Here is a 22,417-nt window from a genome sequence, read left to right on the forward strand (position 1 = left end):
ACAGAATATAGAGCTTTTATGTCATTTTTTTCTAGTTCCCACAATGAGGGGAGTTTCATAGAGCGAGAGAGAACATAAGATCATACAGAAACCAGGAGGAGACAGAAAGTCTAATCTGCTCAGAGGAATCATGCGGCAATCATGCCAAAGTGGCTCATCTAATAAATGGTGAATATGGCTCAAAGAGCACAAAAATAAATTAGGCTCACCTTTAGCACCTTTGGTTGACATGCGGTATTGCTATGGCATTTGTGGCACAGATCTGGCAAACAGGTGTGGACCCCCCCATCATTCAACGCAATAAGTGGGCCGGATGACAGTGTGACAGTGTGGGCCAAATCTGGACTAAAACTAGTTTGCTATGTGGGATACTGAGCTCTGCAACATGCAAGACGCTCATGTTTTTTCACACCTGTGTCTCCCGATGGATCATCCTCTTGGAGAAAGTACGAGTGCGCAGGACACACAGACACACACACACACACACACACACACACACACACACACACACACACACACACACACACACACGCTGAATAAAAATACAGCATCACCTGAAGGGGGCCCTGTTTCTTAATCCAGCCTTAACAACCTGAGCCTGGAGGAGACATTAACAAGACAACAACTTGTACACCAAGAATCAGTTCTTTAATATTATCTCAAGGTGTTTCATTCTCTTTAACCTAAATATTTCTAAACGGTCTCATGTCTCAGCAGACCTACATGACTGGGGTGATATGAAAAGGATCGCTGGTAGAAGATATCTACATGTTTGGGGATGCAACTTTGCAACAGTTTCCAAAATCTTAGACTCGAAACAACATTGTCTCAACCTCAGCTGACCGATTAAAAAAAGATATGCAAACCATTTCTCAGAAAGTAGCCTTTACCAGTTAACAGGGACATTTGGTTGCATGCTTGGGTTGGGGGTGTGTTAAACTGTCACCCACAGGGTTCCTGCTGCAAGTGTATAAAAGAGGAAACCTCAGCAACAGCTCACAAGGACCCGCATGCAAGACGCTGACGCTGAACATAAAGGAAATATAGGTCTTGTTTAAATTTGGAGTTTTGTCAGAGAGGAAGTCCGTGTTCGCTGACGTTTGACTCCTGCAGACTTATACACACCGCCAGCCTCCTACAAGATGTCTCAAAGGAAGATGCTGCAATTCTCCGCAGGAGCTCTGCTTCTTCTCCTGCCCTGGTTTGGTGGCCTGGTCCTCGGAGAGGTCAGCAGTGACTTTTCCAAGTGCCTTGAGTTCTTCTATGACAGGTCTCCGCCACAGGGCATCAATGCAGCCGGGTACCAGCCGATATGCCAGCGCTACAAAAACCAGTATCACTTTGCCAGCCTGTACCACAGAGAGCATCGCACACCACTGTACTCTGCCTACACACTCGGCCCTGCAGACGGCAAACGTCCTAATAGCACTTGGATGTACGAACCACAGGTAAGTGGAAAAACAGTGAATCATGTCCAGGGGCAACCGCGTCCTGTAAATACTATACGTTTTCTGCTCAGTGTTACTGTTTGAGATATGGTGTGTGAGGATAAGCTAAGAATCTTGGGGAAAACTAGTGTTCTGACATGGGCTCTCTCTTGGTAAAGACAAAGTGTTACTCCTTTGGCTCAGTGAATTTAAATTGCAGAGTTGAGTGAGTTGAAATAACTCGGAAGATCACCCACAGAAATCACACTTAAAAGTAACATGGGAGGAAGTGCAGCAGAAGTTAATTTTTGCCATTGACTCCAAGCACAAGGATAGAAACCGTCTTTCAAACTGTAACTTCAAAAATATTTAAATCAGGAGAGAGTTCAGTTAAAAATACTGAAAAGACTAATTAACTTAACTTTTTTTTAAAATTGGTAACACACAAATTAATGAAGTTTGTTTGAATTACAGTTAATAATTGTGTTAATATAACTTGTTAAAAGTTTGTAACTGTTGAACAAAACTTTATTTACTTGTGTGTTTCCATATGAAGTCATTTTTAAGATGAATTAAAAAACCAGGCACAATAAAAGAAGAAAGTGATGTGTTATAGATGAGATCATGTTGAGCATCTGAGTGAGATAAGTGGACTGAGCAGGGAGCTGGATATGGAGACTGGAGATTGGTGAGGAACAGGGTCACAGTGAATCCCTGCAATGACGTGACACAGAGAGAGAGAGAGAAGAACACATTGAAAGTTTGACAGTAACGACATGATTCGCTGATTGAGATCATGGCAAAATCTAATTGGATTACACCTCCAACAGACAGCTGATGGGGAGGGTCAGAGTGAATTGTGACTGAATAGAACGGAGATAGTCATCCTGATTGAACTTGCTAAGCTTCATAAAGTATCAATAAGCAACAAAACACTTTTTTTGACATGTCTCTGTGTCTCTCTCCCTGCGTGTCTTTTAGTTGGCGTTTTCTCGTGCCAGCTCTGAGATGAAACCTTTTCACACCCCTCTGGACCAGAACGTGATCGAGAGCCAGGCGGTGCTCCAGGACTACAGACACTCCAACTTCACAAAAGGCCACCTCAATCCCAGCATGCACCAGAAAACGAAAGAGAACCGTGAGGCCACCTTCACCCTGACGAACATTGTCCCCCAGCAGGCGGGCTCCAACTCTGGCTCCTGGAACCGTCTAGAGAAGGCAGTAATGAGACAATTCAACGCGTTCTGTGAGGGGCCGATGTATGTGATCACAGGGGCCCTGCCTTATGAGCAAGGAGCGCGCTCGATCAACAACAGAGTGTCTGTTCCTGAGTACATGTGGTCTGCCTACTGTTGCCCCACCTACAAATCTGACCTGCCTAAACATGAGCGGACATTTTTCCCCACATACGCAGCGGTGGGAAGAAATGACCCAGACAGTGGACAGGAGATTGTGCCACTTAACCTGAGGGCGAGGAGGTCGGTGCGAGGTTATGATGTGAAGCGGATGAGTTTGACGGCTCTGGAAGACATCTTGGGACAAAGGCTGGGGATGCCCATCAGTCTGTTTGCTGGACAGTGCCACTAATAAAGAAAAATATGCTTTAAATGCAGTCGTCACCGCATCTCCTGTGTTCCCTTCCCTTCCTGACTGTTTAATTACTGAATGAGATGGTTTGATTAACCAGGATGTGATGATTTTGATTGAAATAGTTTTTTTCAATCAAGTGTCTTTTAAGGAGTTGGCAGATATCCTGAAAACACAGCGTGAACATGCAAATCACTTTTTGATTTTTAATTTGACAGTAACAAAGGGTGACAGTGCTTTAGCATTAACTTTCCTGCTCACACTTTATGTATCAGCGCCTGAGTTTTATGGGTGTCCAATTGTCAGGAAGTGCAGACACACGCCACCTAGTGTCACAACCTTATTCTAGCTTATAGTTGTCTCATGATGATTGGAAATGAATGTTTCTGATAAATATGTTCTTGTTATTCTTGTACCACTAAACCGGTGATTATCAATAAATCCAAGCTGTGTGTGGCAAGAAGCCTTCTGATGAATTGAAATATTTATTTCTGAACGATATGATCAAAACACAAACATACAAAACACCAAGCTGTCAATAACATTGTCAGAGAAAAACAAGGTTAACATGAGGGATTTATGAATATAAAGATTTTCAAAAATTACCATTCATTGTTCATCATAAATAAGTAAAAGCTTTGTACACCTCCAATTAAAATGGCTGAATGTCTGAGGTTTATTTCTCCTCCTACAGAGAAACACCATATACACCTGTCGCCCTCTCAGCTCTGCCTTCTATATTTACTCAACAAAAATCATCCACACATGTTTCTGCTTCTTTAACTCAGTTTCACTTCACATCCTGTCAGAGTGTAAGAGACACGATTCCAAATCAGCAGGTAACAGTCACTTTCATCACCTGAATTCTACCACCTTCAATTGAAAGCCGTCTGTTTCTTTGCGTTTCTGCCAGAGATTTGAAGGAGAGTTTTTAAAAACACTGATGGTTTTTCAGTTGCTCCACATCACTAAATCCTCTCGCACAGTTGGAGCACTGCAGTGCTGCCTTTTCACTGTTGTGTATGAGCTGGTGTCTCTTTAAGTACTCCACACGGCTGAAGCGTTTTCCGCACGCCTCACACCCGTACGGACGTTCACCTGTGTGGATCCGCTGGTGCCGCTCCAAATTGCCAAGGCGACTGAAGCTGCGTCCACATTGTGGGCACCGGTGCGGCCTCTCCCCCGTGTGCACCAGATGATGCCGTTCCAGCGAGCGCGAGTGTGTGAAGCGCTTCCCGCAGATCTCACAGCAGTGCGGCCGCTCGGCAGCGCAGGCACACTCATGGTTCTTTAGAGCCCAGGAGTGACTGAATGTGTTGCCACAGTGGGCACAAGGGAAAAGGCCTTCCTCTGCACTGCTGTTCTGTAAATGGGCATCTCCTAGTGGACATGGGTGCTCCTCCATCTCAGCCTCTGTGGTGAAGCCTCCTCCACACTGTGGGCAAAAGTGAAGCAGGTCTCCACCACCCTCCTCCTCCTCCCCTTCGCTCTCCCCGACACTCCCAGGAGCAGACAAGTGGGGTGGGTGCTCGGACTCTCCATGCTCCAACACATCCTCTCCCGTCATATCTGCCTCTTCCAGGTCGCCCTCTCTCAACTTCTTCGACCAGCCTAACCTCAGCTCCACTCCTGCACTCAAGCTGTCCTTTGCCCTGCCTTGCCCTATCTGGTCCTCTCTCTGCAGCGTGGGCGGCTGAGGCTCCAGCTCTCCATCCTGCTCCATGCCATCGAGACCTATGTACTTGGGCGGCGAGCTGAGATCGCTGCCTCGAACCACCTCTGGCTCGGGGCTGACAGGCTGGGAAGCCGTAATGGCAGCCTGCTCACGGCCTCTCTCAGCCCTCAGCGCAGACTCCAGACCCCTCAGCTCATCCACGGTCATGCCACCCTCTGACGGCTCTGATGCTGAGCCCACCTCCCAGTCCTCCTCCTCTCTCTTTCCTGGATGAAGGGACGGGGGACGATCTGACAGATCTCCTGAGTAGAGACAGAAGAGGAGGAAGAGGAGTTGGAGGAGAGATGTGAAGGAGGGAAAGATGGTGAGATAGCTGGCATGTGCAATCATTTACACTTTCAACTATTGGACTCTGAGTACTACACTGGTATAATGCTCCCTCCCTCCATTAGTGTGTCCTGGGCTCATTACCTTCGCTTTGGGCTCTGGAGCCTGTGTGGAGGTTCTGGTTGGACAGGTTTATCTTCATAGCCTCCTTTAATAGCTGTAGAGAGGCATGCTGATAACCTTCTGTTTGAGAAAACTACATAAAGGGAAACAGAGTTAAAACAACAATCAACAGTAATCTGGCAGAATATGTTATTTAGTGATAAATGTATAGGCTTTTGTTTATCATAGCCTTAAGTCATGGTTGTTATGTTTAAAAAGAACCTGAACACGATTGGTTATATTTCTTAAAGCTGTTTTAGTATTCATGAAAACACCCTGACAGACTTCACAGGGAGGCTAATAGCACGTTAGCACATTTAGCAGAAGAGTGGATCTGTTGATGCAGGTATCACTCCTACAACAATATTCAGTATATTCTTCATAGAGCAGTGAATGATCTCCAGAAAAAACACAGGTGATCAGGAGGAAGATTTGGTTGGCTAAATTGGAAAATTCCTTATTTTTTCCTATTTCACATTTATGTTAAATTAGCATATGAATTATTGAGTTATGGCCAAAAACACATTTCATGAGGCAGTTCCCTAGAGCTTTTGACCACCAAATTCTCGTCACTTCATATTTGAGTCCCGGTGGGAATTTGTGCCAGATTTAATGAAATTCCCTCCAGGCGTTACAGAGATATCGCATTCATGAGAATGGGACGGATGAAACACCCAAAACCATCGTGCCTCTGGACATGGTTTTTGTCGGCGTGGAGGAATAAAAACTGTAATTGTGCTGCTGTTGCATTATACTGTTATTAAGTGTTGCTGTTATGTTTACTGTATTTTTTGGGCTTTGTTTTTCTCATATTTGCACAGTGGTTCAATCTGTGTTTGTGTTAGGATGTTGTGGTTTTTGGCCTCAGGGAAGAGAGGAGCTGTGTACTGCTGCAGCTGTTGTACCTGTTGGTTTAGAAAGCTACAGGTTACGGTAAATTCCCCTTTTCAAAAGCCGTTTATGCTAAAAGCTGTCTCATAGTGTGAGTGTGTATGCTACAGCAGCCTAAGTGTGTCCATAAGAGCCATATAATAATCCTAGCACACTTATACATGTGGCAATAAATAGCTTTTTTTCTGGAAAAGCATGATGAGTAAAAGGGGGGCCAGAGAGAATAGCCTCCAGGCCAATAACCACCTCAATCTGCCACCGGTGTCCTGCCATTTGGTCATGCAGTGGAATAGCAAACAGCTTTTCACCTCTACCAGTAAAAGCTCACTGCACTTGAGATGTGGAGTGCCGTACTCAACGCAGCCCTCTGGAGGCTAAATATCAAATCAGTGGCCTCCCTTTATCCACTACATCTCTGCAGTGATTTGATGGCTGAAGAACACAAGCGAAACTGTCTCCGTGTCTCTGTATCACCGCTCTCTCTTCTTGTCTACGTTCTTTCTCATTCTAAATGAAGCTTCTGAGCAGTGCAGAGATGCTGTGCCACTTTCTCCTCCTACTCCTCCTCCTCTGAGAAAGACCATCTCCCTCACCTCCTCTTTGATGTTGGCCGTCTCCTCCCCCTCACCGCTGAGGCTGCCCTCCCCTGCCTCGTCCTCCGCCATCCCTCCCTCATCCTCTTCATCCCCAGGGAACTGGATGAGGTACGTTTCCCTGGCCTCCTTTCCCCCTCTTCCTCCTGCTCCTGCCACCATCCCCACAGCTCCTCCACTTCCTCCTCCTCTTCCGCCCCCGCCACTGCTACTGCTGCCACTGCCACCTCCACCTCCTTCTTCCTCCCACACACCTCCAGGCCAGCCTTTGCCATAGGCTGCTGCCGGGCCCTTCTTTGACTTGCCTCCTGTGGAGAAGAGAGGAAGATGAAGTAAGGGTGGGAGCGAGATTGAGAGAGGAAGGAGAAGTAAGGAGGGGAGGGGGCAGGAGTGAGGGAGGGAACAGGGAGACAGGAAGGAGAGAGAATGAAATATGAGAGGGAGAGAAGGATGAGTGGGAGGAGATGATTGGAAGGCCAGGAGAGATGAAGGAGAGAGGAGGGTGTAGAAGAAGGAGACAAGGAGGAGGGGATTTGCGAGGCAGAGGAGAACAGGAGCGGAGGGGAGTTCGGGGGGAGAGGAAGGGGAGCAGGGGGAGGAGAAGTGTGATGAATGAGTGAGGAGAGAGGGGGCATAGAAGGACAGACAAGAAAGCAGAAAGGAGAGAGAAACATGTGACAGAGAAGAGAAGAGAGGAGAGGGAGGAGTGGAGTTGGCAGGGTGTAGGGGAGGAGGAGAGGGAAGGGGGGTGATGAAGAGGAGAGAGATAGACAGAGAGGAGAAGTGGAAGTAGAGAGGCAGTGTGTAATTATAGTGGTGGCGGAGAGGAGCGGAAGAGGAGTGGAGGGAAGGAGGTCGGGGAGGGGAGGGGAGGAAGTGGGAGAGTGAGCGTGCAACGTGATGAAGGAGAGAACAGAGCAGGAGGAGGCGGGGGCGTGTGGGGGAGAGGAGGGAGAGGGCGTGAAGGAGAGAGGAGCGGGAAGGGGAGGAGGTAAGAGTTGGAGAGCGGCAGAGAGAAGTGAAGGAGGTGGGGGGAGGGAGAGGAGCAAGGCAGGAAGGGAGCGGGTGTGCAGAAGCACAGAGGAGTGGGAGGGACAGAATGCAGGGAGAGAGAGAGAGAGAAAGAGAGGAGAGGGGGAGGTGAAGGACAGAGGGAGAGATCATGAAGAGGAGGCGGAGGAGTGAGGCAGGGAGGGAGGGAGGGAGGGAGGGAGAGAGAGAGGAGGGAGGGAGAGATCAGCTCTTGCCAGATGGTTTCCAACAAAACAAGTGCGTCTTCACATAAGCCCCGAGTGCACAGCAAGAACCCAGTTTCTCACATTAAAAAAAAAACACAAGCACACTGAAACATGGAGGATGTTTGCAAGGTGTCAAATAACTGTAGCTTTATATAAACGTGTATGACACAATGTGGAAATGATGTAACCCTCCCTGATGAAGAGGAACAGGTCATCCTCAAGCCAGCCTTAGTGATACTTACGGGCCATGTCAACTTTGCGTTTCTGGCGCCCTCCGGCTCTCTTCTCCTCCTCCATCCCGGCGTTGCGGCGGTTGGCCGCCCAGCCCATCCCGTACTTGCGCTCGGTCCTCAGCTTGTTCTCGGTCAGCCTGAGCCGCAGCTTGAGCGCGTCGTTCTCCTTCCTGTTGAGGGACAGCTCCACCAGGTAGTCGTTCACCGTCTCCTGGAAGAGTTTGGTGATCTCGCACACCGACGCCCGGATCAGACTGTCCATGACAGCCGTCAGATGCGTCTCGAACGTGGTCACCGACTCCTCCATCATCGTGGTCATGGGTCCGGGATGGGGTGGATGGACGGGAGCGGACCTGATGTGGTTTCAATGACAAGTTAAATGTTATTATCACGATGCATCATCACATTTGAGCCAGTTTCTCAGCTTGGATCACGGAAGTTTCACATTGTATACGCGGTTGTTTAGCTTTAGCTTGTGAACATTCCCAATAAAGACCCATGTAATCGATGTCAGTTAGAAAAATCAACTTTATTTGTCGATAGTTGCCAGTTATGGCGACAGTGAAGCGTGAATCACACTGTAATACATTGTTATTCAATCGCTATTATCGTTCAATCACATACTGCGCGTTACCCGTGATTTAAAACGTCAAACGGTGGAGTTACGGTGTAATAAATACTAAAATACATCACCTGTGTCGGGTTAGCTTGTTGCTAAACTTGTATAATGGTTCTACATCCAGCAGCGTTGAAGCGGAGGAGCAGCAGCCTCCGTTCGGCTGTTAAAGTCAATGTGTTAGCAGCTCGGCTAATTTAGCTTCGTGTTCCCTCCGAGGAAAGCTGGCGGAGTGGAGGCGAAGCGGCGACCGACGCCGCGGGTTCCCTGCTCCCGGGGGAGCTCGGTGGTTGTTCGGTGAACGCAGCGACGAGACGCGGCGACAAAGGAAAGCACCGTCCAACTTCTGCCGCCTCTCGCTCCCTCGCTCCCTCTGCCACTGTTTTCCTTCTCGCCTCCTTCAGCACCGCTGACTGATGTCTGACCGCACTGCGCATGCGCGGTACCGTAATTACCCTACACTCCAGAACGGCCGCACCCAGGAAATAAAAACGCACCCTGCGGAATTTACTGGTCAACTGGACCAAACTGAAGATAATGGTGGGAAATCAGTCCAGTATTATATTCAATGTATATGTACAGCATATAAATGACTGTTTAAAGGACTTGTAATAACAAGTAGAGGGCAGCAATGCGCCATTGAAGCGTCTAGTCTCCCTAATCCAAAGAAGAAGAAGAAAGAACACGCACTGACATTTCTCTCATCACTTTCTGCTTAACATTTTATAAGAACTTGTGCTAAGGAACAAATAATGTACACCACAAAAATAAACTAATTTCCAGATGTTATAATAGTAGTTGTGTCCAGCGTGCATTGCCACCAGAATCCTCCAGACCGAATAGAGGCGTTGTGGTCATTTCACTCACATGTTCTGCACACCCTCCACACGACCAAGAGGAGATTCAGTCTGTACTTCCGCCCGTGTGTGTGTGTGTCAGCTGATCCGCATCCTCTCTGCAGCGAGCGAAGGCGACTGCAACCACCTGCAACCAGAAGTCAAGATGCCGATGTTTGTGGTGAACACCAACGTGGCCAAAGGCGACGTGCCCGCGGCGCTGCTGTCCGAGGCCACCGAGGAGCTGGCCAAGGAAATGGGCAAACCTGCACAGGTAGGCCGGGCTCAGCTCAGTCCTGTCTGTTCACAGAAATCCTGTTTGTTTCCATCACGCAACATCTCCTCACACTGAGTTAACTCCGACCTGTGCATGAAGCCTGACTGACATTTAGACCAAAGTTACAGTAGACATTCTATACCTTCTATTGAATGAATGATACACACGTTTATCTTGTGCAATTATGCAAACACAGTCCTGATCACAGGCTGTCTGTGGTTCTGACAAATGTTTGAAGAGCGTTAGCAGGAGTTAATGATCGATGATTTCACTGAACCCACAGGCTGACCTCAAATGTTCTATCGTGTCATACAAACTGAGGACATCTCCAAGCACGTTTGAGGATGTATAACAAATACTATGAAGATTTGATTTGTTATGGAAGCCCATGTCCACCACTTTATTGAAGAAAAAAAACCTTTTCAAAATAATGACTTATCAATTTGGAATAATGAATAATCTCAAAATAATGACTCTAATATGACATAGAATGGACAACGTGAATAACACTGTTTGGCTTGTGTTGTCCTTTTTGTACAAATTATTTGACTAATTCAATCAATTTGTTTTTTCAAGTGTCACAGGGAGAGATGTTCAGATACCATGTTTTTCTTCCGATACCTAGACTTTGCAATGGTCCAATACCAGTGTATTAAAAAAATAAAACAACTCGTATGTAACAGTTGTAAGCCACTAACCCTGTAAAGAAGTGGTATCTGAAGGGTACATAGATTTGCATACTCACCGATGCCCGGCCCCACATTTTTGGCTGTATCGGGCATTTCCAATGTTTTCGTATTGGAGCATCTCTAGGCAAAGGCTACTAACACTTCATCGGCTGAAATAATTTAATATCTGAAAATAATAAGAAACGGAGAGTTTAAAAAGGCCAAGATCCTCAACAACTAACACCACTACAGATTCATCCAGTGTGGGCTGACTTCTGTTGTATATATCTGTCTTTTGTTTACCAGTATATAGCTGTGCACATCAACCCTGACCAAATGATGATGTTCGGAGGAAAGGGAGACCCCTGTGCACTCTGCTCCCTTCACAGTATTGGAAAGATCAGTGGCGCTCACAACAAGAAGTACTCTAAACTTCTGTGTGGTCTCCTCAACAAACACCTGGGCATCTCTCCTGACAGGTAGGAAATGCACGGATCTACCTGTATGTTCACTGCTGCCAGTTTGATGAGTAAAGGCTGCATGGGGACACTCGATGTGAAAGTCCAATCCTATTAACCTCTATCCCTGTGTGTCTATTTCAGGATTTATATTAACTTTTTTGACATGGATGCAGCCAACGTAGCCTGGAACAACAGTACCTTTGCCTGAGGCGGAGGTGAACACACTGACATGGAAAAACCATTCCAGTATTTTGTAACCTGTACAAGCGTAGTCGACAGTGACAGAATGAAAAAGCAGACACCTGATACTGTACGCCTGTCTTATAAGCACTTAGCAGGACCCTTTAGCTTTGCACTGACCCTTTCCCAGTTTTAAATGCAATAAAGTAAACCATGTCAACAATAAATGAATCACTCCTTTCCTTGATACTCCAGCCTCATGAAGACGCACAACATTTTCCAAACTCAGTTTTTGCTGTTAGATTCTACCCTGGAAAATATCCATAGAAAAACAAAAGATGTTTTATGTTGTTATGTTAAGGAGCTTCTGTTTTCATCTGCATTTGTTTGTTAGTTAGTTTGTGGGATTACCCAAAAACTACTGGAAGGATTACCACTGAACTTGGTGGAAGGATGTTGCATAGGTCAGGAAAGAATCCATTAAGTTTTGGTGCAGATCTGGATCAGGGGGTGGATCCAAGAATTATTTTTAACTTTCTTTCTATTGTCAGATTTTGCAACATTTTCATTGATTTCTTAGGGAATCATTCATGAATATTGATGAAAGAATATCTCTGAGTGCCATTCTAGTTAATACTATTTACACGTACTGTACCTACTGTGACATGTCAAGATGTCCTATGAAAAAAGCCCCAGATTCTCATCTGTCCTGACTTGCCACCTCTTAGAGCATCTGAATTGTTTGAGCATCTTGTTGATATAAGATAAAAGTGAAGAAATATCTTTCAGCGCAAAAGCTTTTGTTTGGCCTCAGGATTAAGATAGCTTAAAAGAAAGCCGGTAAAACAATCAGTATTTATTGAGATGAAAAAGATTACATAAAGAAAATTAAGATCAATTATTCTACCTCAGGACCTCGAACAAATGCAGTGTGTGAATTTATTAGACTTTGGAAAAAAGTCTGTAAAGGGAACAGCAGGACAGTGATCCGTTATTTACACCTCAAGAACCATTTAAACATTGGAGAGAGTGACTGTCAAGATAACCCCTGATCAGAATTGGGAGAAAAACCTAAACTATAATGAAAAAAAGGCAATTAAATTAGGCAATACCCCCATAAAATGCAACATCTACAACATGTACAACTGCAGCTGAATTACATTTCATGCATGGACCTTGTATAAATATAAAGAAGTTACAGTTAGATACCAGTTATCTAATTCACATAGATTTTTTTAAATCACTGAATATGGCACTTTTGTGTCTATTTTTAATACAAATTATATTCATTTATGGAACAGGGCTGATTTCAGGGAATCATTTCAGGTTTATATTCATGTGTATAAAAATGTTATTACATTGTAACAGGGTTTATAAATTCTGTTTTACACAAGATTTTAAATTGTATACTTTTAAATCAAATTGAAAACCCATGAAAAGAACAAAAAGAGAAGTTATTGTTATATTTTACTGAAGGAGGAGGAAGCGGAAGTGGTAGAATATGACGTTACAACATCGAGGGCTTCCCTTGCCCGGGCTGGCAGAGTGAAAATGGCGGACCTGCATTCTAACGTGCTGTAGGTGTGCTGTCTTTAATACAAGGGGAATCAAACAGTGGATGTCGTAGTTAGTTGTCAGACACGGAGGAGCCTGTTCGCGGTTCATGCCACACATTCCCGGGCTCCAGACTAAGCTGCGGACCGAGAACCTCCACAGACGAAGCTGCTTTCTGCTTCTACCGCACGGTGAGCAACGACAACAATCTTCCGCCATGTGTAACATCAGCTTCTAACTTAATAATGATCACAACAGTGTTTCTTCAAGTTGAAAACAGCTGCACACTGCTCTCGTTCATAGTTAAACTCATTCAGTGAACAATAGACTTAGCTAGCTAATCTAACGTCTGGTGTTTCTCGGCACCAAGTGAGCCAGCATCACAGGAAAAGATCATCCAGTGTGTATCCAACAAATGATGTGTTGACATGGCCTGAAATGAAAAGTTTCATGTTAGTCTATCGATGAATATCACAATAAATGTCATTGTTTATTTTAGGTTTAAATACTGATTTCAGCTCCTGGGTGAAGGTTAAAGTTTGTGTCTTATACCCACTCACTGGATCACAATGGGTGCCTATATAGATATATAATGAACCTTTGAGATATTGCTATTGATGAAAATAGTTTTTTGGCTAGGCCCTCATTGTGACTAATGTATTGATCTCTGGGTTTGCTGGTTTCTTCTCAAAAGTCATTGTCAGACCTGAACTGTTTTTACCTCTGAAAAACCCTGCGGGAGATTCTTCGTCTACACACGTTTACAAAAACAGAAAATTGTCTGTTGTGTTCGAGCAAGGGAGGAAACGGCGTTCAGGAGGCAGGACGTACCAGCTGGAGTTCAGTGCCTGACTGAAAGCAGCTTTAAGTTAAAAAGTATTGGTCCACACTTAAATGAAACACAATGAAAAAGACCACCTCTACATGCATTCTGCCAGTATGGCTCATTGCTGGTCTCCTGGTTGCTCTAAACCCTGGTCATATGGATGAGGAATGCTCAGAGTATCATTAAACCTACGCCCTGATAAGTTTAAATAACAATATGCTGTTTTGTAAATGACCCTAACCTGATCTCTTCTCTATTTGTTTAGGGGGGTAATTGATAACGAAAGGACCAGTACAACGTCACACAAAACTGTCACATCTTCAAAGATGTCTGACTATCTAGTCAGAGGGTTCAGGGCCCAGCTAAACACAGCCTTGGAGTCAGTCCTGAGGAGGGCTGTGTGTGAGATAATGATGATCTTTGAGGGCAGCTTACATGACCATCAAACGGAGCTGGCGAATAAAGGCGAGGAGGTGGCTCATCTCAAAATAAAGTTACAGACTGCAGAGATCAAGCTGAAGGAACATGAGTTTGGAGGTGACAGTGGAGCGGATATAAATAAAACTCGGACAAATGGAAGAGAAAGCAATCAAAGAGAGCCTGAGGCTGTTGTGAACCTCTGTGGACAAACTGCTGATGTTCCTGAGATTGATATTGAAGGTAACTTGACAAAACATGCTGCTGTCATGTTTTAATTTTTCTACAGTTCTTGGGTATTATTTAGGTAATTAAGATTTTTGATGTGAACTAACAGTGAAAACACTTTTACATAGATGTAGTACACATAACTGCACTAGTATTGTTACCATTTACAAAGGAACTCCTAATACACCAGTAGTATATAGCAAGATGCTTTTAGAAGGTGTGTAAGAACTTACAAGTTGTATAACTTTAATCGAGGCATGGTCAGTAGTTTTAGGTGAATTATAACCCTGAAGGTTCATGAAAATGTAATTGCACTAAATATTGTACAATAAACTAAAGCGTCCAATAACCAGCATAAGTTCAAATTTCACGCTAGACTAGCAAAGAACAAGCATTTTTAAGTGTGTGCATGCATTTACATTTCCTGCTGCCACAAAATATAAGGCTCCCATATGCAGCTTGATAATGTTCATGCCTTTGTAAATTGGTCTGGTTAGTGCCTGACGACTGGTGTGCTCCCCTGGGCGATGAGGCCACGACCAAGCGAGATGATGCGTGTCCCAGTGTCCGACTTCGCAAGCTGTTGATTCCGCTGCACCGGATTCCAGTCATCAAGCAAGAGGTGTGTAACTGATTGTGGATGTGGTGGCATCACAATTAGGCATCATTGAGCTGCACAGAAAACTGCAGATGACAACCTGTTTATTTGTGTTGACTCTAGAGGCAGGCAGCACAATTTGTCAGCGCACCCTATCATGTAGGCATTGATGACTGCACAATATATTACAGTGGAGTACAAGTGTGGTCATCCTTGACTGGAGCCCTGGAAACATGAATGGCTCTCTGGAGATGTTAGATAGACGAGAAATGTTCTGTCATAAATAAACTATGTTTTATTTCTGTAACCTGTGACCTTTATACTCTGGCCTTAAGGTTCTAGGAAAGGCCAAAGTACTGATTTATACTTTACTGACTAGTTTTCATGACAGGTTGGGTGTATCCAACTTGTCAGGTTAGGCTGCATTGTCTTCAGCTGTAATTGGGTTTAAAGAGCCAGTGTATTCCCTCACGCACAGTGAGGCAGAGTCATGACAGTCTCAAAACATCCAAGGAAATGATCTCATTATTGGTTGCTTACACAGACACACGTGTACACATTTTCTCTAGTGCTTTGCTTTGTGTATCATTGGAGATCAAGTCTAACCAAAAACGTCTATTTTCTAGGTGGTGATCGGCGCCACTGACTCCCACCAGCAACCACGCGGTGTCAGGAGATCCTTGAGATGTGGGTTTCATTCTTAGCTAATTCTTTCATAAATCTTTTTTGTGCTGTAAATATTTAGTATTGGCAGAATACATATTTAAATGGCACATTTCCTTTGATTTACACTCCCAACTATTTGGGGCGAAGAATTGAGTTTATGGTGTTTATCATTAACGAAATTTTGTTTAAAAATTGCGTCAGCATCACCTTTTTTCAGAAAGTGGATAATCCACCGTAACACAGTGGGGAGTTTCTACAGGGACTATTTCTTTATTAGAAGTTTGGACTGGTGAAAATTGTGGATTATTCAGAGTACAGGTTGCAAAATATACACCTACTTTTTACCAGTGCAAACAATGTTAAAATGGAATGTTAAAGACTAAATTGCCTGGGTACTTTGGGTGTACCTGAAGGATTAAAATGGTTTATACATGGGGTCGCCATATAATAAAAAAGATGCATATTTAAAAAACCCTATACATAGGTACAACAAAAGTACACACAATGTTTCTTTTTGTCTTTTCAAACTGGGTGAAATGAGACATTATTGGTTTAAATGTAACCCAATACTTTGCATTGGGTCACAGTAACATTTTTGGCATTTTTTTTCTGTCATAGGTTCCACGATAAACAAGCAAACTCAAACAATAATATTACCAGTGTACAAACAAGAAATGCAACATAAAACAGAAAGAAGCCACCAGACGAAATTGCCCCAAGATGTCAACCAAGAAAATTATGACCAAACAGCAAGTATAGGTCTGAGAAGAGAAGAAAGACAAAAATGCACAGTGATGAGCAGCCGAGAGGAGAGAGAAAGCACAACTGAGACCACAGAACAGGAGACGGTGGAAAATGGTAAGACGATCTACACCTGCAAAGTCTGTCAGAAGGAGTTTAATAGAGAATATAGCCTACGTATACACGCACGATCACACACGAGATGCAAAGGATGCCAAAGGGATGTCCCTCCACGTGATCTCATGTCTCATAATAGACATTGCAAAAAACTGAAGAAACTGTCGGCAAGAGAAGCAGATGAAAGCCTGATGTTGATGACCAAGAAAGACGGGCGCACTCAAAGGTACAGCTGTCCATACTGCACAATAACGTCTCCTTCGAGAGGCAAGTTCCTCCATCACATGCACCTTCATTTGCGCGTAAAACCATTCGCTTGTAGTGTGTGCCAGAAGAACTACTGCAATAATCAGTCACTCGAAAAGCACATGTTAATACACCAGGACAAAAGGAAGTCAGCTGAGACAAACGGAGACATGACGTGGACCATGCCTCTAGAAGACACCGAAGAGGCTTCGGTTTCTCCCAGCAAAGACTCGAGTAGCACCATCAGCAGTAACAATGTTGAGAGAGGGCCCAGTCAAGGCGATAAAGCCGAGTCGCAAATGGAAAACAATGGGTGTACAAACGACTGAGGGTTTCACCTGCTTGGAGTGTAAGAAGTTAACACAAAACAAATGCCTGTTGAACACTATCGCATCCACACAGGAGAGAGGCCCCTCATCTGTAGGGGGTGTTCTGCAATTATACTGTCACAAAAAAATGTGAATGCTATTATACGACACCAATCCAGAGCAAGAAGGTATTTCCAGAAGAGCAGGATATACAAAGCATTGTGTGAGGGATTGGCCAAATGTCTGCAAGGTTTGCGGAGACGGCTTCTTCAGTTAAGGGCGCATCAGAAACCACATGGCGGATTGCCACAGCAAAGCCAGTTAGAACAGTCGGATAGTGGCCAATGAATAATGAGATGTTGTCACTTGTGTTACTATCCCTTTTAGCTGTTCAGTTTTGGGCATAATCGGGTGTATCTTAAGATGATTTTTATATCCACATTCGTATTCTCCATTTCTGTCATTTACTGTAAAACCCGTGATAAAACAATACTGTGCTATCATCTGTGTTTGCAACTAGCTTGTCATCAAGATATAGTTTTGATGGCAATTTAAAAAACCTTACTTTATTGAAAAGTTCACCAATGACGTTAAAACCGGTTTGTATATTGGTGGGTGTTGGACAAATCTTGAAAGCTTAAAATGTACTTTTATGTTGTGATGGAGACAAATGATTGCTGTAAATTGAAAGCATTCAGAGAACATTGTAAATGAAATGTGTGTTTTTGACAAATTTAATGAAAACCAATATTGCCTTAAAGCAGAGCTACACGTTGACTACATTATTGGCTGCAACGGTCGAGTATATTTTTAAACAGCCACCTTGGTAGAAGCTGCATGGATAATTGCCTTGTCTATGTATTTACTGTGAGTACATATTAAGTCACCTGTATGTATTTATCTACTGTTCTCTTAAAGTACAGTTTAGTTGTTTTATTTAATTTAAATAATTGTTTTGTCATTTCTACAGGTTTTAGCAGAATTAGAGAAACGACCTCACTGACTGAGTCACCTCAGAGTGAGAGATGATGCCCTTGATTGGAGACTCTATGTAACTAGTTATCTTGTCTCTCCTGTTACTCAACAGATATAATATTTCACTGTTGTGGATTCAGAGTTTGGTTGTTTGACTTAAGAAACAACATGGACACAATTTCCCATAAATAGCCGTTGGTATTATTATTATTTTTTATTGTCCCAGTAGTAGTTGTTGTCTAAGGAACCTATTGTTCTATTTTACCTGAAAGGGGGGGAAGGGGGTCATTATAGTGTTGCTACATTAATGTGTTGTCAACATTACCCCAATAAAACCCATATATATATATATACTCAAATATTTGTTTCTTTAATTCAAGCAGTGTGCATTGTATATTAAGTCAAGGTGTGGTCCCACCACGATATTGAAAATGTAAGTTATCTTAATCTCTATCAAACTTAAATAATTTATTTTGGATCTAAAGAGTTCATGTTCTTCTGCAGTGCCTGGATCGTTTCTCTCTTATCGCGAGACTTGCACCATGATCCCGTCACAGACAACCTGCCTGCCGGAGGACGCAGAAAACTAATCTGATTGTGAAGCGTTTTCATGGATTCAACGTAGACCGGTGAAGACGTGCAGCCACCGACTGTCGTGCCATCACCGACTTCAGCCTGTATCCGCTGCAGTATTTCCAGTATTTAGCTGGAGTACGACCTTAAACCGGCTAGCAATAGCTCTAGCTACGCTTCATTGGGTCTCTTGTTTACACGTTAGCTTCAGCTAATGCTAGCTAGCGTGCGTCAAAACACTGACCGCGTTGCTTGTTTACAACCTGTTTTCTTTAAGCTAGCTTGAAGTAGACCACGTTTGTAGTATTATACTATGCAGACTGGATTTCTACCTTGCACCACATTGAATGTTATCACTGTATACAGCAGTAGAAGCGTTAGCCTGCGAAATACAATAAATAAAGCTTTATTGATATAGAGACTATCAGGTGTGAGCCAACAGGAGATTGGATTTTAAATGAAAGACAATGGCCGAAATAAAGCGTAGATATGTCGTAGCTTCTCAGCATGGCAGCATCTGATGGCAGCTCTTAGGTGCCAGGGCAGAGGAGCATTCAGCGGCGGCCACATCGCTCCCCGGCGGCTGCCTGCGGAGGCCGGGCGCAGAGGTAAACAGCGCGCCGACTCGGTCGTTGGCATCAAAGCTCCACCGGTGAAACTGCGGGCGATGGAGTCGGTCAGGAGCGCCTTCCACGCCCAGCTGGCCACCGTCATGGACTCCCTGCTGGCCGCCGCCGTGTGCGAGATCGCCAAGATCTTCGAGGGCAGCCTGTGCGAGCAGCAGGCGGAGCTGGTGCAGAAGACCGAGGAGATCTCCATCCTCCGAGGCAAGCTGGAGAAGGTGGAGAGGAGGCAGCGGGCGAAGAGCGGGGAAGGGGAGATGCCACCGGCGGAGAGAGAGGGCAGCATGAGGCAGCAGACCCCGACAGGATCAGGTAATAATACAGATCATGGTTGTAGGTCAGAAGAGTAAAACTAAAGTTAGACTGACACACCTCAACCAAGGCCCTAGCGTCCCCTCATGAAACCACATTTATATTCACTTGATCCTCGTTTTTATCTGGATCTGCATCAAATTGCACGCATTCATAAATGTCAGTCCCCTAAACATGCCTGATAAAAAAAAAATCCAGATCCATGAATTCTGTTGTAAAACTTGTTATCTCGCAATTAGAAATAAAAGGGAAAGTGCCTCTGATCCGGATGCACCATAATTTAATGGGTTCCTCCTCTCCTCTCCTCCCTGACCCATATCGTATCCTTGTAACAAGTTTTGTTGTAATTTGTGCAGTAGTTTTTGCATGATCTTACTTACTGATAAACTGACCACCTTTACTTTTCTTGCACAGGACTTAATGTGGGGAAGGATGTGACTTCTCACCCAGACCCAGTAGAAGGGCTCAGTCAGAGCCTCAGTGGACTGAAAGAGGAGGTGACAGGCCAGGATGGAGCTTCAGTAAAACATGAGGTCAGACCCCGCCTTCAGTGATTCAAAAGTTTGATGTAGTGAAGTAGTTCAATCATTTTGGTTTCTGTCATGGGAACCTTGCTTTGCACTGGGTTTTTCCTGAGTTTTACAGACTTGTTTCATCTATTCCCCACAGCGTGCTGGTTCAAGGCCTAACCTGGGGTCTGTCGCAGTTCAAACTGCAGAGGGAAGCCTTGCTGCTGGGGACCAGAGGCAGATAGATACTTTGTCTATCACACAAGCCAAGTCCAAATGTAACAAGTTATTCAATTCTTGACCTGCTATTAACCATTAACCCTTTTTATGCTAGAGAAAGATTACCTCTAAAATCTTTTTGAGTATTTAATATAGATGGTATGAAGAAAGTGTCAATTTTCTCCCTAATTTGTCTCCAGTGTCTCATTGGGACCAGGGCAGTCGCAGTGCAGACCACAGACCCCTTCAGGATCAAGCCTCCACTGCGTTTCTCTCCATCTCCCAGAGTGGACGTTGTTCTCCTAGGCCTGACCCAGGCTTAGCTCAACCAGGGGATTGGTTACCAGCGTTGGAGGCCGCTCGAGTTAGGATGTCCGGTCTAGAGAATCTGCAGGCAGATGGCACCAGCTGCCCTGGGCCAGCTAGCAGCAGCACTGGCACAGACGCATCCTGCTTCCGACCTGGTTTTGGCTCTGACGAGACCAGCAATGAAGGTGACAATAGTTCTTTCCCTTTCCTGGACCAGGAGGCTGAGAACCAGGACTCCAGTCAGAACTCCGTGCAGGGTCAGGGTGTCGGGCAGAGGGAGGCTCAGCAGGATCAACCCCAAGCTCCCACTGGCGAATCACCATGGAGACTCAGAGATGACCGGGGTGGGAGAGGCACCATCAATCATACACGGCGAGTTACAGCATTGGGCAGCAGAGACCCTCTAAGACCACAGTCCAACTCGCAGTCGCTCACATTACGGCACACAAATGCCCTCAGCCACCCTCCGGCTCCTGGTGGAGGGAATGGACGACCTTACACATGTCCATACTGTGCCAAGTGTTTTACATACCCCTCCCACCAGCGCAGACACCTTTTGCGCCACACGGGGGTCCGACTGCATCCCTGTCAGTTTTGTGAAAAGAGCTTCCTCACTCCCTCCGAGCTGACGGTTCACACTCGCACACATACAGGGGAGCGGCCTTTTGGCTGCGCTCAGTGTGGTAAACGTTTTGCCCGCAGCGGGAACTTGAGGGCCCACCAACGGGATGTTCACATGGGGAAGAGGCCCTTCGCTTGCACAGAGTGTGGGAAGAGATTTGCTCACAGGGGGAACCTGAGGGTGCACAATCACAGAGTCCACCAAGGAGATCCCTACTACATGGAAGACCAGCAGGAGCCTGACATAGGCCAGAATCCCATCTGAGAAGATAAAAAAAAAAAGATGGTTCTGCACTTTAATTTTGTGGTCAAACCCGAGGAGCTTATTTCAGGGCTGCCGATTGAGTCCCGCCTGAATTTATCAATGAACTTTTTTAATTTTTTTTATTTGATGTGGCGCAACTATAAAATGAAGTCTGCCATTAGGTTTTGTTATAAATGAAGTATGAGATCAAATAGATTTGATTTCTGCTTTCATTTTATCTTTAATGATGATTCAAGTCAGAGTTAAGGGTCACACTAAGAAGGAAACACTTTGTTTTCACTGTATTATTGACTGGCTATAATAAGCAACAGTATTAGCTGTTTTTGTACAAAAATAATCTCCAGGTTGACCCATTCTTCCAATGGTTTTCCTCCCTGTCAGTCACTGAACAAATCCACTCACCATTTCATTACTCTAGATGAGAGAAGTACCCAGTTTTTAATGAAGCCAGTAAAAAAGGCTAGTTGATATTAGATTTAGACATGTAGCATGCAACATTGTGCTTATCTACTGCCCATCTCCTCAAACATATTTACACTGTGCTTAAAATACAAATGTTATTGCAAAAAGTACATAACCGTGTTGTTAAAGGACTATGCCTTTATTTTCATCCTGTCTTTGCAAAGTGAAATTAAATAATATACTCATGTAAAAAACGGTTTGTTCTCCTCAACTTGAAACAATGCATTCAAATAATCTAATATTGTTGCACTGCTGATTGTCAGACACCAGGGGGCAGTGTGAACATGCAAACGAGTTGTAGAAATAGTTATGGATATCATTGCACATAGCTAGAAGCCCTTCACCGCATGTTTGACAGTCTGCCCTATAGTTTTACATTTTTCACTCAACGTTTGCACTTGTCATCATACCCTCGCTCAATTGGATGTGTGTGCTTAAAATGCTAAGTCAAAGTGTGTGTATATGAGACCCTGGGCTCATGTGTTTACCTGTAAAATGACACATTTCTCTCCTGCAGTTTGTATTGACGTGTGTTTGTAAAACCAACTGCAGTTTCAGCAAAATCCTTTAATAGCAGCATGATGTTTTTACATTAGTCGTTCATCCTTAAAGGAGAGGTTCACATCTTTTCAGGCCTGCCTTAAGACAATGCTCATGTGCACTCATGTACATTAAGT

The 22,417-nt window shown here is 44.5% G+C and overlaps 5 protein-coding genes across 7 annotated transcripts; 4 read left to right on the forward strand and 1 right to left on the reverse strand.

The window, feature by feature from the left end:
- Positions 1-1,001: 1,001 nt before the first annotated feature.
- LOC117768930 (endonuclease domain-containing 1 protein-like) lies at positions 1,002-3,138 on the forward strand. The gene is made up of 2 exons (XM_034597427.1): positions 1,002-1,448; positions 2,409-3,138. Exons 1-2 carry the CDS (start codon positions 1,143-1,145, stop codon positions 3,012-3,014), a joined length of 912 nt encoding a protein of 303 aa, XP_034453318.1. The 5' UTR covers positions 1,002-1,142; the 3' UTR covers positions 3,015-3,138.
- Positions 3,139-3,466: 328 nt separating this feature from the next.
- si:dkeyp-121d2.7 (zinc finger protein 696) lies at positions 3,467-9,185 on the reverse strand. Of its 2 annotated transcripts, none has more exons than XM_034597423.1 (5): positions 8,827-9,185; positions 8,143-8,486; positions 6,663-6,970; positions 5,161-5,272; positions 3,467-4,991 (listed from the first exon to the last, which is right to left on the reverse strand). In XM_034597423.1, exons 2-5 carry the CDS (start codon positions 8,450-8,452, stop codon positions 3,946-3,948), a joined length of 1,776 nt encoding a protein of 591 aa, XP_034453314.1. In that variant the 5' UTR covers positions 8,453-8,486; positions 8,827-9,185; the 3' UTR covers positions 3,467-3,945. The 2 variants fall into 2 exon arrangements, with proteins under 2 accessions (XP_034453314.1, XP_034453313.1); XM_034597422.1 differs by having other exon boundaries at positions 8,143-8,497.
- Positions 9,186-9,648: 463 nt separating this feature from the next.
- Positions 9,649-11,402, forward strand: mif (macrophage migration inhibitory factor). Its single transcript, XM_034597434.1, has 3 exons — positions 9,649-9,859; positions 10,837-11,009; positions 11,133-11,402. The coding sequence occupies exons 1-3, from the start codon at positions 9,752-9,754 to the stop codon at positions 11,197-11,199; spliced, it is 348 nt and encodes a 115-aa protein (XP_034453325.1). The 5' UTR covers positions 9,649-9,751; the 3' UTR covers positions 11,200-11,402.
- Positions 11,403-12,635: 1,233 nt separating this feature from the next.
- On the forward strand, positions 12,636-18,196 carry LOC117769068. 2 transcript variants are annotated; one of them, XM_034597661.1, is made up of 6 exons: positions 12,636-12,916; positions 13,817-14,211; positions 14,694-14,818; positions 15,421-15,481; positions 16,079-16,182; positions 16,227-18,196. In XM_034597661.1, the coding sequence occupies exons 2-6, from the start codon at positions 13,878-13,880 to the stop codon at positions 16,287-16,289; spliced, it is 687 nt and encodes a 228-aa protein (XP_034453552.1). In that variant the 5' UTR covers positions 12,636-12,916; positions 13,817-13,877; the 3' UTR covers positions 16,290-18,196. The 2 variants fall into 2 exon arrangements, with proteins under 2 accessions (XP_034453552.1, XP_034453553.1); XM_034597662.1 differs by having other exon boundaries at positions 12,637-12,916; positions 16,079-16,168; positions 16,224-18,196.
- A 173-nt stretch (positions 18,197-18,369) lies between these two features.
- Positions 18,370-22,206, forward strand: LOC117769066 (zinc finger protein 205-like). The gene is made up of 4 exons (XM_034597656.1): positions 18,370-19,355; positions 19,770-19,888; positions 20,025-20,142; positions 20,284-22,206. The coding sequence occupies exons 1-4, from the start codon at positions 18,941-18,943 to the stop codon at positions 21,276-21,278; spliced, it is 1,647 nt and encodes a 548-aa protein (XP_034453547.1). The 5' UTR covers positions 18,370-18,940; the 3' UTR covers positions 21,279-22,206.
- The last annotated feature ends 211 nt before the right edge of the window (positions 22,207-22,417 follow it).

Source organism: Hippoglossus hippoglossus, chromosome 10 (genome assembly GCF_009819705.1).
Source record: "Hippoglossus hippoglossus isolate fHipHip1 chromosome 10, fHipHip1.pri, whole genome shotgun sequence".
NCBI lineage: Eukaryota > Metazoa > Chordata > Actinopteri > Pleuronectiformes > Pleuronectidae > Hippoglossus > Hippoglossus hippoglossus.